The sequence below is a fragment of the Acanthochromis polyacanthus genome, chromosome 13 (assembly GCF_021347895.1).
Source record: "Acanthochromis polyacanthus isolate Apoly-LR-REF ecotype Palm Island chromosome 13, KAUST_Apoly_ChrSc, whole genome shotgun sequence".
Taxonomy (NCBI): domain Eukaryota; kingdom Metazoa; phylum Chordata; class Actinopteri; family Pomacentridae; genus Acanthochromis; species Acanthochromis polyacanthus.
The window spans coordinates 8645322-8662592 of NC_067125.1; the positions used below are offsets into that span (position 1 = coordinate 8645322).

The window sequence follows — 17271 nt, forward strand, 5'->3', positions numbered from 1 at the left end:
AAAAGGCCAAGAAATCAGCATGAGGGAACAGTTTGTTGTATTTTGATGGCCTCAGAATGTCACGGAGTATAACCTCTTTTGTTCTACGGCTCTACTTTTGTTGTAATTTTCATTTTAACAACGCACTTTGCTCATCTGGTCCTTGGCTGGTGCTCGAATGTGTTAGGTACAGACATTTTAATTAGGGCAGCGTCTTGGGTGGCTCCTGGGTGATGGATCGGTGCTGCTGGAAATACAGTTATAAATCACCCGGCATTTGACAGACAAACTGCTGGCAACTCCTGCACCCCCTGGCACTGGCCACCATTAGCAAAGCTGCGGTGATTGTCAGCAAGGTTGGCTTGTGTGTTATTAACATTGTTAGCCTCGATGGCTTTTGTCTGAAACCTTCATTAACACTAGCAAGGGTGTCAAGCCAGATGTCACTACCCGACTTTTTTGCTTTTACATTTTAAAGGATGTTACATCTAGTGCAGGACCTTTTCCCCCGCCAGGTCAAGGTCAAGATGTGTGTCGAGTGTATGTCATCAATCTTGGTGATCAGTTTCGGTGGCCGTGTGTCCCTCATCCATCACACTGATGTGTTTCGCTGGCCGTGTGGCTGCGCGTCGCCGTCAGGGCCGGAGGTAATTAATAACCTCCAGTGACAGAATTAATGAGTTAACCTGCTCCACTCTCCTGCTGTTCCAGTGACAGATGCTAACGGCCAGCAGCTAGTTATCCCTGCTAATATGCCAGAGGCTCAGGTGTATAGATATGGATGCTCTTTTATTATCTATATTCACATCTGAATGGGGATAGGCAGTAAATCCAGCTTGTGGCTGCAGCTGTGGGGTAAACAAAGCACTGTTGGAAGTAATCCTTTCTAGTAGGAGTCTCACCTGCGCAACAAACTGCTTTCCACAGGGAGAAAAAAAGAGACACAAAGGCAGAGTGATATGGCAGAAAGGCAGGTTGAATAGAGATCGTTGGCTCCTCAAGGCGCAGGAGAAGGAGAGACTCTCCTTGCCCTCAAGTCCTGAAAGCTGATCGCTCCGTTTTTTGAAAGAGCAGCTTTGTGAGGATGCCTCAGACCGCTCTTCTGAAGAGCGCTCACTGTCTGTTATGTCTAAGAAAGAGCGACGAGTTTTCATCACCAAAGAAGATAAAGCGCGGCCTTGAAAGGAGGGAAAATGCCGTAGTTTGAACTTAATTCTCTTTTTTGATTACAAGAGAGGCATTGTTCTGCCTGGGCAGGCCTCGTTTATTGTGTGCCGTGCGCTGGGTGTTGCATTCCCGGGTTTTTGGATGGCTATTGTAGTGCAAGTTTGCTCTCATGCTTTCAGTCCCCAGTGGATTGGATACTTTGTTGTGTAGGCTGCAGAATAGCTTGCCTATCAGGCTTTGCATACAGGTCACTCAAGGTGGGCTGGAGTAGGTGGGTGTGTGGGTAGATGTGGTTTTATTTGGCGGCGATCTAGGAGCATCGACGGCTGTTCAAAGCCTAGTGTGTGGGTTGTTGCCAGTCAGAGGAAAACTTAGCCGAGTTTTAGTTGGCTCGCGTGTGGGTAGCTATCATTGTATCATTAGCTTTTGTACACTCCTATTTTCTACAGATGGCTGCATTGATGGTTGTGTCTTGAAGAGAAGTTCCCGTTTTCCCCTCCCCTCACGCGGCGCAACCAATTCAGCCAGCAGAATCCCCACCACATGGACAAAACTACTCATTAACTCCCACAACCCTCTCCCTCCACCCTCATTGCCCCTTTTACTCTAAACGTGCTTTAGCTCCGAGACAACAGGGAAAGGGATGGGCAGGGGAAAGACTGACAAAAGGGAAAAAAGACTAAAGCCAGAGAAGAGGATGAATGAGTGAAAGAGCTTGCTGGGGAAGAAAAGGGGAAGAATGCGATGTCCCAGTCTATGAGGGATTCCATTTTTTTGCCTTTCTAGAATAGAACAGTAAGTCACCAGTCTCTTTGTCTGCCTTTGATCTCTCAGCTCAGGGATTTGGCACCTGACAAACCCCTCTCTGTCTGAAAGAAGGCCTGCCGAGAGAAAGCCCTAGGAGAGTGGGAGAGGGAGATAGAGGGCAGAGAGAGAGTCAGTAAAAAATAATAAAGGAGAGTTAGAGAGCGACGGGGGAGAAAACGGAGACACTAAAAAAAAGATGGTGTGGAAAAATTGGGTTAGACTTTTGAGAGCTGTATGAGAGGATATGATGAAAGCTGCTCAGCTCAGATCCCATAAAAACTAAATACACATGTGTTCATGTGTGTCTGTATTTGCGTCTATGAGTGGTTTGCCACGGCTGGCCCGGACAGTGATAAATCCAACGAGTCTTAGGGAGATTCCTCTGTGAAGCCACGGTCTCTTGGACCACCCACTACTGTGGTCTCTTCCCTCACACTCCTAATAGGAAGCAAATTCCCCAGCTTTACTTGGATATCGACCTCTCTTTTCCCTCAGTCGTTCCTTTCTGCAGGGCAGTCGCTGGTATAAACAAGCCCTCATATGTTGACATCATATTTCAAACACAAGTTCTGAAATGCAGTCTCAAACGCAGATGAAGATGCCAGAGCACATCTATAGCAAACAGGGATTTGGAGTTGTGCAAAGAATTTTGGGACAGCCTGGGAGGACTGTGGGGTTAGCCTGGGACAGCTTAGTAATTGACAGGCGCAAAACTCATCAAGCGTGCACAGTTTGAGGTAGCCTGCTCTTAGACTGTGTCTTTAGACTTTAAAGAGGCTCAGGCCCAAAAGCTGTGAAGCATGGGACTCAATTAACTCTCCCTACAGCTTTTAGCATGCGGGCATCATCTCAGACAGCTGGTTGACCCCACTCTCAACTCCACCACACTTTCCTGGTCAGCGCACATGTACAAACCCTGAAAGCAACTTTGTGTTTTGTCACCTGAAGCGGTCGCAACCTCTTAAACAATACCCACCACTCCCAGTGTCCTCCTGCTTCCAGTGATGAGACCGGCCGTTGAAGGATTGCTTCAGAGATAGAGAGATAACACAAAGCGCCTCCCAACTAATCTCTCCTCCCTTTTTTTTGCAACTGTGAAGAGAAGAAATGGAGGCTTCATGCACCCCTGCAGGCTACAATCAATGAGGCCCTTAGCTTAGCATTAGCGAGTGAAGCGACAGGGATTTAGCCCTGACTGAGTGAGCGGGAATGGGCAAAGAATGGCACAGCAGGTAGCAGCTAGCCCCGGCTCGGTTAACGCCACGCCACGCTAATCCAGCTGCTAGGCTGCGGGGTAAAGAGCCTGACTTTATTAGGTCCCCAAAAGAGGGATTTCCTAGTATTTTAGGGGGTTTGTGGATTTCCTCTGCTGTTTGTATGTGTGAGCATGTCAGTCGGTTGGTAGAATGTGTGTTTTTGTTGGAGGACGGACTTCCTCCTTGCTGCGGTGTACGTGGATAAGCACTGATTTGATTTCTAGTGTGGTGAGCAGATGTGGGAGTTTGTTTATGCGACTCTATGTAGGGTCCCCTGATGTATTTATGACTGTGGCATTGAGATCCAAATGCCTTTCAAATGTACTTGAGATCTGGGTTGTGTGTGTGCTTTTGAAGACGGCCTTCATGTGCATGTGTGTGTGCGCAGGGAGGATTATTTTACTCCTGCAGACTGTAAGTGTGTAATTATCTAACTTATATTGGGTATGAATTCACCTATCCGTCTTCAGTGGGTGTTTTACATCTCATCAGTTCCTCTAACACAACCCAAACCAGCCCTCCGTCCTCCGAACCCTTCGGCGCCCACTGCCGAGCACACGGCAGCCTCGCTGACTGACAGGTTATTTGGTCCAATCGGTGTTGCGACTGTCTGCGCTGCACCTCTCAGAGAATTGTTCTTTTGTCCTCGTCTTCTGGTTCAGCGCTCAGGGGGTGAAATATAACCCCACTAGGCTTCCCCAGCCATTATAGAAACGGATAGACGAAGGAGAAACTCCTTGAAAGACGAACCCTCCAATCAAACTGTCAGTCAAAAGAAAAGCAAGCACTGTCGCCAAAAGTAGGAATAGTGTCACTTAGGTTACCATTTCAGACTGGGGTGTGTGTGCGTGTGTGTGTGTGTGTGTGTTAGTGGCAGTAGAGTGAAAACAGCCGAGTGAGAGTGACAGAGCTCCTGGTGTGCCAAGTGTGGTGGCATTGTTTGTTAAATGGTCTGAAATGCCAACGGCTCTGGTTTCATTGCAGCTCCAAGGCTTGCCAGCGGAACATAGCTTAAATTTGTGAGAAAAGACAAGAGGTAGTTATCTGATCTTCTCTTTTGTCAGAGGAAATAGCACCCTATACTCCTGTTCTGTTGTTTTTGATAATAGAACGCAGATTCGTGAGAAAGGTGAAAAGGGAGAAAGCATTGAAGACGGAAGATGAAGACGAGGGGAGGAGGAGGGATTGGCGAGTGAAGTAATAGCCTCTCGGCAACACATTGTTGTCTTGTTGCTAATTGGGGTGAAATGGTCAAGATCACAGCATTCTCTTCTTTTCTTCCACTGGAAACAAAAAGGATGTCAAGTGCAGTGTTATGGCAACATGTATTATAACTAAAACCTTAGACACTTAAAACAACTTCATTTGTGCTTCATGTACTTCAGTTATATTTGCTCCTCTGTTGGTTAGCCAACTACTTTGGTCCTGACTGAAATATCTCAACAACTATTGGATGGATTCCCAGACAGTTTTTCCAAAGACCTCTATGGTTCCTAGAGGATTAATGTGAATACTTCCCTTACGGTTTTACAGTAAAGGCAGTGAGCCTGTCTATATTTGAAAAAAAATGCACTTCCTGTTTTTCTAACCATTTTCTAACCATCTGAGAAACAAAAATGTCAATTATGCTTGAGTAAATATAACAACAGTTAACAAAACTGTGTTTTTTTCCGAGTTCTGAATTTGCATCATTTTGGCACAGGTAGTTTTCCTTTCAAATCTCTTTTGGGATGCCAAAATTTTCTCTTTGCAGGAAGAACTCCCGTTCTCTAGAACCTAAGTTTAAACTATTAAGTATAAACTGGTGATAATCCTTATTTGGTTGTCTTACCCTGTTGACATATCCATGTCTCATTACAAATGGAACAAAGGAACCAAACCTATCACCTGTCCGAATAGGGCTTTCTTTATCAGTCTATTTCTTCAGAATCAGTTTCCACTTACATACAGAACTTGTATGGCTGAATTATTTCAGTATTGCAACTTACCATCTTGTAGTCTAGATTTACTGTGTTTGCGCAGAGTTGTAGGTGAGATTGTTTACTCGAACTGCTGTAAGTGGCAAAAGACAGTGTAGAGTTGCATCTATACCACTTTAAGGCATGATAGTATTTTCTTCATGGAAAAACTTCTGTAACATTGATACACAGAGATGAGTTCTTATACGTTTCATCAGTGACTGGAGAGGAACTATACTGTTCTTGTATTTCATGTTAAAGCAATACCCAGGTGATGTTGCATGTCGACACATCTAACCAACCCACCCTTCTCTGTGTTTCTTTCAGCCTGTAAGATTGGTTCCTACCGTGCCCTGGCCACCGATGGCTCCTGTTCCAAGTGTCCACTCCACAGTTACTCCGTCAGGGAGGGCTCCACGTCCTGTGCCTGCGACAAGGGATACTTCCGCTCTGAAACGGACCCGGCGTCCATGCCCTGCACCCGTAAGTACACCCATATTTATCATAGCAACACATGACAAACACTTATAATACCAGTGACCCATGACAGGCTGTGGTTTACATTGAGTCTAACCTATCACTATTGTGGAAAAGAACCCTAATACACATACACAGATGGACCACCTCCGTCTAAACATGGGCATTGATTCTATCTGTCTCTCTTGCAGTGTCAGCCTGAATTACCCCATCACACACACAGACAGTCCTCCTGCATGAACATAAAGCAGGCGGCTGCTGGTTTAATGGGTATCTTTGATTCCAGGTGGTACTTAGTGATCAGTCATGGTGACATAGAACTAATGAGGGTATAAACCGCTGCATCCCAGATTCAGTCTTCCGCAGAGAGACTGCGAAACAGCAGTGGTTGGCGAGAACAATGGGAAAGACAAATAGATAAAATGTTTGGGGGAGGTGACAGAAAAGGTGGGAGAACAAGCGCAGGTGGAAAGCTGGAGATGTGTGCAGAGAATGAATAAGATGCGACAGAGAAACGGGGTGAAGGTGCCAAGGAGAAAGGAGAAGTTACTAAATACAGCCATGCATCAAGCTGAAGGAAGGTGTTCAGTGTGTGTCTTCACTTTCCTCCATCCGGGTGTGAGTCATCGCCCGGTGATTCTGCCTCTTTCAATCCTGCCCCCTGACTCACCACGTCTGTGATAACAAATATTGCTAACAATCCTTCTGCCTAATGATACCTTTTCCCTTTCTGAGACCTCAGTCCCTCTCTGACTCATGGAACTGGGAGTTCATTCTGGTAGAAAGATACACAAACAGGGAGCGAACAGAAAAAAGCCGCATAATGCACGAATCCCTACACTGTCATTTCCCAGCAAAATAACAAGATTCATGCTTACATGTGACAGACGTTTGTGTATGAGTGAGTATGTGTCATAAAGCAATTTTAACAACCAAAACATCTGTTTAGTCGGTTAGCTCATAGTTGGCCTGCCGTTCTGTCAAGTTCCTGTGGATTCATCACTCAGCAAACAGTTCATTGAATCAGGCGACGAGATGAACTGCCCCCCTGCCTTCCACCAAACTAATTATTCCCCTGTAGCGCAGTATGTGTGCAAGATCAGAAACAATGCTCTTTTGTAGAATATTTGCAAGCTCTAAAATCGTTCCATTTTGGCTACGTCTTTGGTGCTAAGTAGCGATTCCTGCTGAGTTTTGCAGTGATTTCCAACTGTCGCCAAACACGCAAAGAGTTTACTTGGTTCAGCAAAGACGGTAGAAAAGTTTTTATGTAGTCACTGGACTTGTGTCAAATACTCGGATACAAGTCAGAAATAGAAAGCAGCAGAATGGGTGTTTAGTTTATGTGAAAATGTCTGAGGACGTGATGGAACAGTAACAATGTAGAGCTGTCGCATTACTAGATTAAAGCTGTAGTCTCTGATTCTGGAAAAGACTGATATTTAGGTCACACATGTAGATTTATAGCCAGGGCTTTGCACAAACGCCAGATTTCTTTCAGTGCCAAAGTCAATTTACAAGAAACAACCCTTCCAGCTTTGTGACTGTGCTTACATTAAATTTAATGGATGTCTTTGGGTTTGGGCTGTTTGTCCAGACTTTGATGTTACTTAGATTTTAAGAAATAATTGCGACTCAAAAGATTAAGCGATCAGTTGAGAAAATCACCAGTAGAATAATCAATTAAAAAATATAATAAAAACTACCATTCAAGAGTTTGGGGTCACTTACAAATGTCCATGTATTTTTGAAAGAAAAGCTGTTTTTTTTAATGAAGATAACATGAAATCTACAGTGTAGACATAGTTAATGTGGTAAATGACTATTCTAGCTGGAAACAGCTGATTTTTAATGGAATATCTCCATAGGGGTACGGAGGAACATTTCCAGCAACCATCACTCCTGTGTTCTAATGCTACATTGTGTTAGCTAACGGTGTTGAAAGGCTCATTGATGATTAGAAAACCCTTGTGCAGTTATGTTAGCACACGGATAAAAGTGTGAGTTTTCATGGAAAACATCAAACTTCCTGGGTGACCCCAAACTTTTGAACGGTAGTGTAAATCAATATGAATCATTATTCTAAAGCATTACATAGTGTCATCCAATTCAATATTTAAACACGGATTATGACAAACAACCTGATTTCTAATACCCTTGATAAAATGTTTATATTTCAACATATTCAAAAGCTGTTATGTGTTTTCTATTTTTAAAGGACGCTCCTCAGTTTGTAATATTGTTTTCAGCAAACAAGCTACATGTAGGTTTTCATCTTCCTGTAATAGAAATTAAAGAGGAAAACAAGTAGAAAAAAAAAGCAAGCGAGCTGTTGATTATGAATCCCTACTACTGTGCTGCAATTTACATTTTAGAGACCTGACTTGCAGGGTAAAAATACCCTGCAATTTTATATTGGTTATTCTGTAATATAACCGTGAACTGCTTTTAATACTTGTTGAACTTTGATATTTAAGTAAAATTCCTAAATTTAAAAAAATGAAAGTACAAACAAGTCTGCTAGTCCTTCCTCTTGTCCTCTACCTGTTTGTCTACATCGCTGCATTTACTAGCCTGTTTATGGACAAGCTGGGAGGTCATCCCCGTTGTCTTATTAGTCAGCGCCGCGTTTCACGATGGCTGCTGCAAGCAACAGCTGTCGAAGCTCATTACTTGGCTGATTTATAGGACCCTGTGCTGCCATCTCCGCTACATTCCTGAGTCCATGGTTAGTAACTGAACATTAGGCCGACTCTCACCGACCTCTGCCCCTCCTTGTCAGCTGGTCAACATTTGATCTTTGAACCCTCACCCCGTCTGTCGACTGCTGTTTTCCTTCCCCGTGCATTTTTTCCCCCCTCTTTTGCTTCTCACCCACATGTTAGAGCTCTGTAATTACGACTGTCACTCACACATCCCTCCTCATCCACATTTTGTTTTCATTCTCTCCCTCTCTCTTTCTCTCAGAACCCACTCAGAGTTAAGAACGCAGCAGATGAAGCAAAAAAAAGCTCTTAAATTCATTTCCCAGTTTGCCTTGCTGAAGGTCAGGCTGGGAAAGAGCCAGCATCTCTGGTAATTGGGGAGCATGTCTGTATGTGTGTGTGTGTACGGGTAATTGAAAACGCTTTCCCCCTCTCTTAGCTCGCGGTTCCAGCGATGCAAGATGATGATTAAAACTGGATGTTGTGTAATTCCATCGCTGTGCGGCCGTTTGTGTGCAGCGCCGGTTCTCCTGCCATATTCTAACTGTCAGCGTCTGTCTTGCATCTCCGCTAGTTTGCGGCGATTGTACTTTTGATCGAGCGTTAATGTGAGCTACATTTGATTTCCAGATTAGAAATGAGAGCCAGTCTGTTCCTTTTCCTCCCACTCTTTGGATCAACCTGCCTGAGGAAGCTGGCAGGATAAATGAGTTATGTCACTTTTTAAAAACAGAATATTGGAGATTTTCTTCTTTCTTTATTTCTTCCTTTTTGGGGTATATTTTCAAATGTCCTTGTTTTGCTTCAATTGTTTTTGCAACCTCTTTTACTTTCCTTTGACTGCTTTACACTTCGTATGGCGGTTTCTGTCCTGTGTTTCATTTGTCTATATTTTTCCTAAAATTAGGGCAAGAAGAAAAAGTTTTATTATTTTCGCTCCACATATTTTAAATGCTAATATTTATTAGCATGATGGATTCAACAGGTAGGAAACATCGCTCAACACAAGAAACAGCTCAACCAATTCATACAGTTTAGTCTATAATATTAATATACAGGGAAGAAATAGGCATTACTCCGTATGTGAGCATAAATACACACCACTGGGCAGTAATGAAGACCAGGGACAGACACCCATGGGAGCTGGTTGCTCCGCTATGTTCAGGTTATATGGAGGGGGTGCTCTCCAGTTTGGGGTTTCTGCTGGCCCTTGATGTGTTTCTCAGATTTTTTCCCAGTTTTCTTAGTGGCGGTTTTGTGGAGGAAAAGGGAGGGACGGAGTGAGGAATGAACGCAGTGCAGCGAGGGCTCGAGGGGGGCATTGAATGAATCCCAGCCGGATGGTAATAGCAAGGTCGATGCTCTGGCCAATTTAGCCAGTTCTCTAACTGGTCCTGCGCAACACTCGGCGAACAGTTACTGATAGAAAGAGACAGAAAGAGAGAGGGGTGAAAGAAGGAGAGGGAGGAGAGGGAGGGAGGGATGGAGAATGGGAGTGGAGGAAAAATGAGAAAGACAGATTAAAGGGAGAAATGGAAGCAAAGGAGGGACAGGAAAGCAAGAAGTAAAGCTCTGAGCAAATTGCAAGGCCATAAAAGAACGGAAAAGAAGAGGAGGGAGACTTTTTTTTGAAGAGAAACTTTCTACGTCTCTCTCTGGGTTTCTCCCGTAAGAGGAGGGAATTTTAAGGCCATGTTGAGCTAACGTTGTATGAAGGTTGCACGAGCGTTGTGCTCCCGTCTCTCCCTGCCATCCAGGATTAATTACCGGGTGTCAGTCACAGCCGACGGCTCTCCCACGCTCCCTTGCTCCCAGTGGTGCATTCTGGAGAGCGACAGGTACAGCCGAGGTAGTGTGTGTGTGTCTGCGTGTGTGTGTGTGTGTGTGTGTGTGTGTGTGTGTGTGTGTGTGTGTGTGTGTGTGTGTGTGTGTGTGTGTGTGTGTGTGTGTGTGTGTGTGTGTGTAAAACGCAGGACGTGGTGGAATGTGTTTAACCATAAAGTTATATAGTGCCGTTGCCTTGTTTGTCATAGCAACAAACAAACAAAATAATCTTTGCGAGGTGATTACACACACACCTGCCAGTGCACACACTCTTACTGAAATCTGTTTTCATGACTGTAGTACAGGACTTGTTTAGAAGTATGCTTATGTGGTTTCTTGGGAGAGTGAGAAGAGAAGATTGGTGCCACTTTAATGTCTGTATCCTAAATAAATAAGAGGATCCAGTTAGCTTAGCATAGTTTATAGACTGAAAGCAGAGGGAGCAGTTGGCCTGGCTCTGTCTAAAGCCTATTTATTAACTCTCTGAACCTCAAAACCAACCCGTAGATTTGACTGGCTTGGTATCTTTGAAAAATCGCTAGAATTATTCTATTTATCATACATACAGAAAGCTTTCTCACTCAGCAGTAACCAACAGTGATGTAACAGCAGTTCTGTGTCTTTTCAGCTGAACTGCAGGATGTGTTTACGCAAAGCAGAGAGGAGATAAGTACTGAGAAAAACATGTTAGGAGTAAAACATCTGGAGTTATCATTTTTTCAGTATTGATAACACATGTGGCCTTTAAAAAATGCTGTTCATGTTGATTCCAGGTTTGTTTAAGTTACTGTAAAATAAAAAAAACCCTAAATTGTTTTCCTTTTGTTGTGATTTGTGGCATGATGACAGTATACACGGCACAAAGTACATTTTACCCATGGTTGGGCTGTTTCCACACAGGTGTAGGTCTTTATACTGCAGTGAAAAATGAGCCCAATGTGAGTAAAAAATGTGACAGGAGCAACAAAACACTGCTTGGGGTAATGCATATGAAAACAAATTGTGAGGTGTTTGTAAAAGGAAAACAGTCAAAAAATTACATAAATGTACAATTACTGCTTTAGGTCCCTAAACCTCCTGCACCACAGGCTGTCTATCACCTTTGCTCTGCTGTGTTTATGACACCTGAGGTCCAGATAACAGCCTCGGACAGTGTGCTATTAAGTATGAGTGCAAAGGGAGTAAAGGTTAGTCAGAGCCAGCACACAGAGAAAGACGCTATTATAGTGACGGTTTGTGTTGGCACCTTAATTTAGAAACCTCATCTGTAACTCGTTCCCATTGTCTGAGAAGCAGATGGTGGGGAATGAGGTAAAAGAGCAAGAGAGGAGAAGTGGGTGAGGAGAAGAAAAAGCAAGGGGAAAAGGGGGGCGATGGAGTCCTTTATCATCATTTTTAATGGGAATTTATTAATAGATTTTCATCAAAGGGTGCAGTTGGTGATATTAACACAGTCTTCTCTGTATCCTTTCATCTAAAAGCCTGTGTCCTGTGCAGTTCAGCAGACACCCTCCATCTCTGTCCCCTCCATCCCTCCCTCCCGCCCCCCATCCACCCAGACCTGCTCCTTCCATACTAATCAGTGGCTTTCTGGACGAACAGACGGTGTTTGTCTTCTCCTTCTGTCCTTCTCCATCTCCTTCCTCTCAGCCTCTGCTTCCCCTCGGTGTTTGCTCATTCACTGCTATCTGCCAGACTAATGCTGCCGTGCAAGTCCAGTCCACGGCGTCTTGCGAAGACACACATGTCACGGGTGAAACTGTGCTTCCTCGCCTCCATTAAAACGGCGACGCTCGCGCACAGACGCGCACTCCTTCCTCCTCGGGCGTCCGTGTGCGCACACTCCTACACACTGTCCCCTCTGCTGCTCTCTGCGTCTCTGTGAAATCACTCATTGCCACTCTGCTCCTCCAAAAATAACACTGATAATTAATTTCCGTTGTGAAATGATTCGTCTGTGGACTGACTAGCTTTCATATTTCACCCTGCATCGATCCCCCCAGTCCGCTCGCGTGCGCTTCATTAGTCAGAGGGAGAGAGCGAGTGAGACGGGGAAAACAGAGACGCAGGGAGAGGGAGAGAAAGGGAGAGTTGAGTCAATTACCGCCGCTTATGTTTGAAAGCAACGCAAAAAAACACATTAATTACAACGGAGCTGACATGTAAATTGGGATTGATGCGCTGGGGACTTTGTGTCGCTCGTCTCTGGAGCTGCTCTCTTATAAAAAGCCCAGAGTGGAGGTTTTACATCAGAGCAGGAACTAAATAACAGAGTCCAAAGCAAACTTTGTCTAAAGTTATTGAGTGGGTGCCATGAAGCCGTGCTGTTAGCAGTGGGTTCAGGCGCTCCGCCACCTTCCAGCTGATTCGACATATGAATCTGAAAGATCTCTGCTGGCCTATTGGATTTCATTTAACATTCTGAATTAACTGAGGTGAAATCGGATCCTCCCACACTGTAATGGACAGGACATTAAAAGGGAATTCAAGAAGCCTCAGCTCTCAATAAAGGGATAGCCCTGTCAATTACACGTTCACATCTTTGTTATATGCACATGTATGGGAAGAATCAATTACCACAATCACTCCAGACTCAGTTTTTTGAAGCATACGCCAAGAGATACTCGTATAGCTGATGAAAACTGATGTGAAGACAGTTGTGCTATCTCCCTCTCTGCTCCATTTTTCATCAGTAACCACAAGTAAATAGTAATGTAACTCTGTACCTGCTTTGCTTTTGGCACATTGCTGTTTATTCTGACCACCGCCGCTAACAACATCATCTCCTTCCTCTTTCCACCTCCTCCACAGGTCCTCCATCTGCGCCGGTCCACCTCATCTCCAACGTGAACGAGACGTCTGTAAACCTGGAGTGGAGCCCACCCCGGAGCTCGGGAGGGCGCCAAGACTTGACATACAATGTGGTGTGTAAACGCTGCGGGCCGGACGGACGGCGCTGTCAGCCCTGCGGTAACGGCATCCACTTCAGCCCGCAGCAGCTGAGCCTGAAGGGAACCAGGGTGTCCATCAACGAGCTGCAGGCCCACACCAACTACACCTTCGAGGTGTGGGCGGTGAACGGGGTGTCGCCTCAGAGCCCGGGGCCGGAGCAGGCCGTGTCCGTGACCGTCACCACCAACCAGGCCGGTAAGACGACCAGAGTTGATGATGAGTGTATGGGTGAGAGACTGTGTGTTTAGTTTCAGTGGTTCTGTTAAAGAAGCTATTAGCCACAGAGGTAATGTGACTAATGTGGGCTCTAAACGGCCAATAATAATATTTTTTGTGAGAATCCAATACCTCGTGGAAGCACCGCAACAATGAAGGTTAAAAGTTGCCAATAGGTGAAATAAGTGATAGGTCCAATATATTGGCATATTAACATATTTTTCTAACCTGTTGACAATAAAAAAGGATTTAAAGACATATTTAAAATGACATCTTTAAACCTTCTAGCACCAACACCTTCTGGCAGGTGTGAAAGGCCAGTTATTTTTCCAATAGTCACAAGAGAAAAATTCAGGGGCTTTTCAAATAAACTGGGCTGAATGAAAAGTCGTATTTCCACAGAGAAGATAGAAGGCAAGTATGGAAAGTAATTAAAAATATATGCTATAAAAATATATACAGTATGTAGAGTCACCATTTTTTCCAGTACAGCTAGCCCATGTGGGCATATGGAAAAATGTTACACACATTCGTTTAAGGATTTTCCACTTTTTCTAAAACACACAATGAAAGAAATTCAACTTCAGCTTTTGCTTAGTTTGATTTTTTTAAAGCACAACTTTCATTTCTTCTAGCTGTGTTTGTGCTGTTTCCATAGAGGTTCTGGACTTTAGGCAGCAGTAAAAAAAAAAGAGTCCATAATGACCTATAATGTAAACATAAAACGGACAAAAACTGCTTTAGGGTCAAAAGATTAAACCAGAATCCTGGTACCACATAAAGAAGGTCATAAAGAATGCAACTAAATAACACTACTTGTTTTTATACCAGGCCACATAAAAACAGTATTTATGACTGCAGTTCTGGTGTTCATTCATGTAATTTATTAGGATCCATTAGCATATTTTTAATGCGCAACATACTATAATAGTTCCCACTGGGAAACATCATCACTATAGTAACTTATGGCTATTTTAACAGACATTGCTGTTTATTAAATGCCATTCACAACACTTAAATCACTCATTTTCCTATATTATAAAACCTCCTCAAGTTTGCTTACTGAACTGATTTCTGAGGGATCTCCAGTGGTTTATTTCCACTTACCTGCAGATCATAAAATCCAAGTCAGAATTGTGTCTCGAGTGTTGGCAGAAAGTGTGTGCTGGCGTATGCTTGATGCAGAGCACAGGTTCGTTACACTGAATGCCTGGAGTACTTTTTTGGGGGCAATCTGCGTGTCAAAACATGTTTATTAAAGTTGTGAATAATTTGGGTGAAGGCTGGGTGATTACTGAGCAGGGTGATGGATTCTCAGCGGGGGGAAATGATTTTCTGCAATATTTCACTGGAGTTTTGCATAATTAGGCATGAGAAGCCTAGGCTGCAGATAGGGCCACCGCGCTATATTTAGCTCCCAAGCTAATGAATTAGATGAGTTGTATTGATCTGTGGAGGCTTCATTACAAATGCTGTTAGACCGTGTGTGTGTCTGTGTATGTGCATGTAATTATTCTTGTAGAATACACCCGTGAATTCTGTCTCTCCTGAAGAGCTGGAGAAGGGCCCTCTAGCCTTGGGGTGCGTTCAAAGCCTCCCGTTGTTTTGTCATTTAGCCGCTTTGTAACCGGTTGTTGTGCAAATGGATTTTATGACCCTGGTCCTTTCTCTTCATCCCTCCCTTCTCTCCTCCGCTTATAGCCGATCATTACCTTGGTCTTCTTTACTGCTCTGCTCTTAGGTGGCAAGCTAAGTGCCTTTTTGTGCCTGTTTTTTATCACTAATTTCCATCCATGGGAAAAGCGAATATCTTGAATGGGACTCGGACTGGCAATTTAAGGACACAGTGGCTTGATTTATCAGCTGGGGTCAGGAAGATAGAGATGAATGGGTGTGCTGCCTGTGGGAGAGCTGCGAGTCCTGCCAGACAGGCATGTGTGGGAGCTGTAATGGAGCACACCCCGGAGTCCACACCGAGGGCTCGTAATAGCATGACTGTACGGTCATAGATGCACAGTTGCACAGAGACTCCAAGGTGCACACTTTCAGACATGGATTCATGCAAAGACATCACCACACACACACACACACACACACACACACACACACACACACACACACACACACACACACACACACACACACACACACACACACACACACACACACACACACACGTGTCCCCCTGAGGTTGCTCGAGGCTAATCTGCTGACTTGAAGTTGCAAGATATAGATGATGTTGCCTTTGGCTCGTCACCGGTGCATGTTTCACAACTGTTCCCCCGATTAGTTATATGAAGCTGCAGCTGGAAGCTCTACTAGCGTGGACGTGGGAGGGACTGCATGTGCGGCTAAAAGTACGAAAATGTGCGACAGAGAACGCTCGTGGATGGAGATGATCTGCATTCGCCTCTCAAACAATGTCATCTGTGTGACTCCATGTGTGTGTCAGTTCTAATTTGTGTGCATGTGTGTGTGTGTGTGTGTGTGTTAAAGAGAATAGCTCCAGACTGATTGGATTTCTTCCTGCTAATGCTCGGTAGGGGCTTTGGAAGCTCTGGTTTCAGCCGCTGGTAATCCAGCCAGTCATCTGTGGCTGTCCCTCTCTCTGTATCGCCTCCCCTCATCCAGACACCGTGGATTACACATTTATTATGATAGATTTATTAGGATTTATAAGTGCTGTGGAAAAGACACCCCCCCGCCGCCGCCGCCGCCGCCGCCTTCCCATAAAAGTTCAAATTTCGGCAAGAAGGGAAGAAGTGAGGTAGGCAGGTTGGAAAGGAAGGAGGACTTGCGTGTTTTTGCGTGATAGAAAGGAAGAAAGTGCAGTGGAGACAAATGATCGGCAGCAGATAAAAATGAAGACATAAAGGTGGTTGATTGCGTGTGCTGTGACCAGGCCTGCACTTGTGTGTGTATGAGGAGGTCAGATTCCAGGTGTCGCCACGAACAATTCCACTGTCGTAAATCAGCCGGGGTGTAACCCTTTCACCCGGACTGCATGGCTAACGGGAGGGGTGAGGGGGGGAGATGTCCAAGCTTTGAACTGACCCCTGGCTGTAAATGGATGTTTTCTCCCCCTTTATTGGATCAAGCACTGTTGTGTGTGTGTGTGTGTGTGTGTGTGTGTGTGTGTGTGTGTGTGTGTGTGTGTGTGTGTGTGTGTGTGTGTGTGTGTGTGTGTGTGTGTGTGTGTGTGTGTGTGTGTGAGAAAATGGGATCGAGAGTTGGAGAGTGAGGTGTTTATGTCTCGATACAAAATACTTGGCAGGCTTAGGTGACTAAAAGTGAATTAGTGCATGAGAGCCTGTGTGTGTGTGGGCACGTCTGTCAGAGCACATGTGTGTGAGTTTCCATCTCTTTGGCAAACCGGACAGACGTGCATGTGGAAATGTGTTTTGAGGAGGTGGAAGTGGGGGTCCACAGACGGAGGGGTTTGGTGGGATTGGGGGGGGGATCTTGTAAGCGGGAGCCGTTTTCCCGACACCCTGAAAAACAGCTCCCTCCTCGACTATTTTTCCTTGGCGGCAGCAAAATGGAGTGACTCAAATCTGGCAACCAGGCTCCAATCTGGCAGCCACATGTGCACCCCGGCCTCTGTCTCTTTTAATGTCAAACTGTAATCGACCGCATATTCGCGCAAATGCTCGCGCCGACCACAGATGCTCCTCGCTGCACAAATACTTTGTGATGAACATGCTCGCTAAGACAAACTCACTCACTGAACAAGCACGTAGACACAAAACCTCACAACTGTCTGCAAACAAAAAAAATAAATCTGCTGCACTATTCTTCTGGGAAGGTGATATACAAATCAAGCCAAACCCAGCGTCTCTGCCAGGTTTTTACTCATTATAATGTATGCATGGATGGCATGATTGGGTTTTTTGCTGTCTGTGTGAGATAATGGGACTAGGTGTGTTTTTC

General features: G+C 44.7%; 1 protein-coding gene across 3 annotated transcripts in view; it reads left to right on the forward strand.

Annotated features, from left to right (window-relative positions):
* epha4l (eph receptor A4, like) overlaps positions 1-17271 on the forward strand; it is a 63402-nt gene that overhangs the window by 21173 nt on the left and 24958 nt on the right. For all 3 annotated transcript variants that reach the window (XM_022222527.2, XM_022222534.2, XM_051957862.1), the window contains exons 4-5: positions 5495-5650; positions 12985-13320. In XM_022222527.2, the coding sequence (XP_022078219.1) occupies positions 5495-5650; positions 12985-13320 (492 nt within the window). The remainder of the gene's footprint in view (positions 1-5494; positions 5651-12984; positions 13321-17271) is intronic.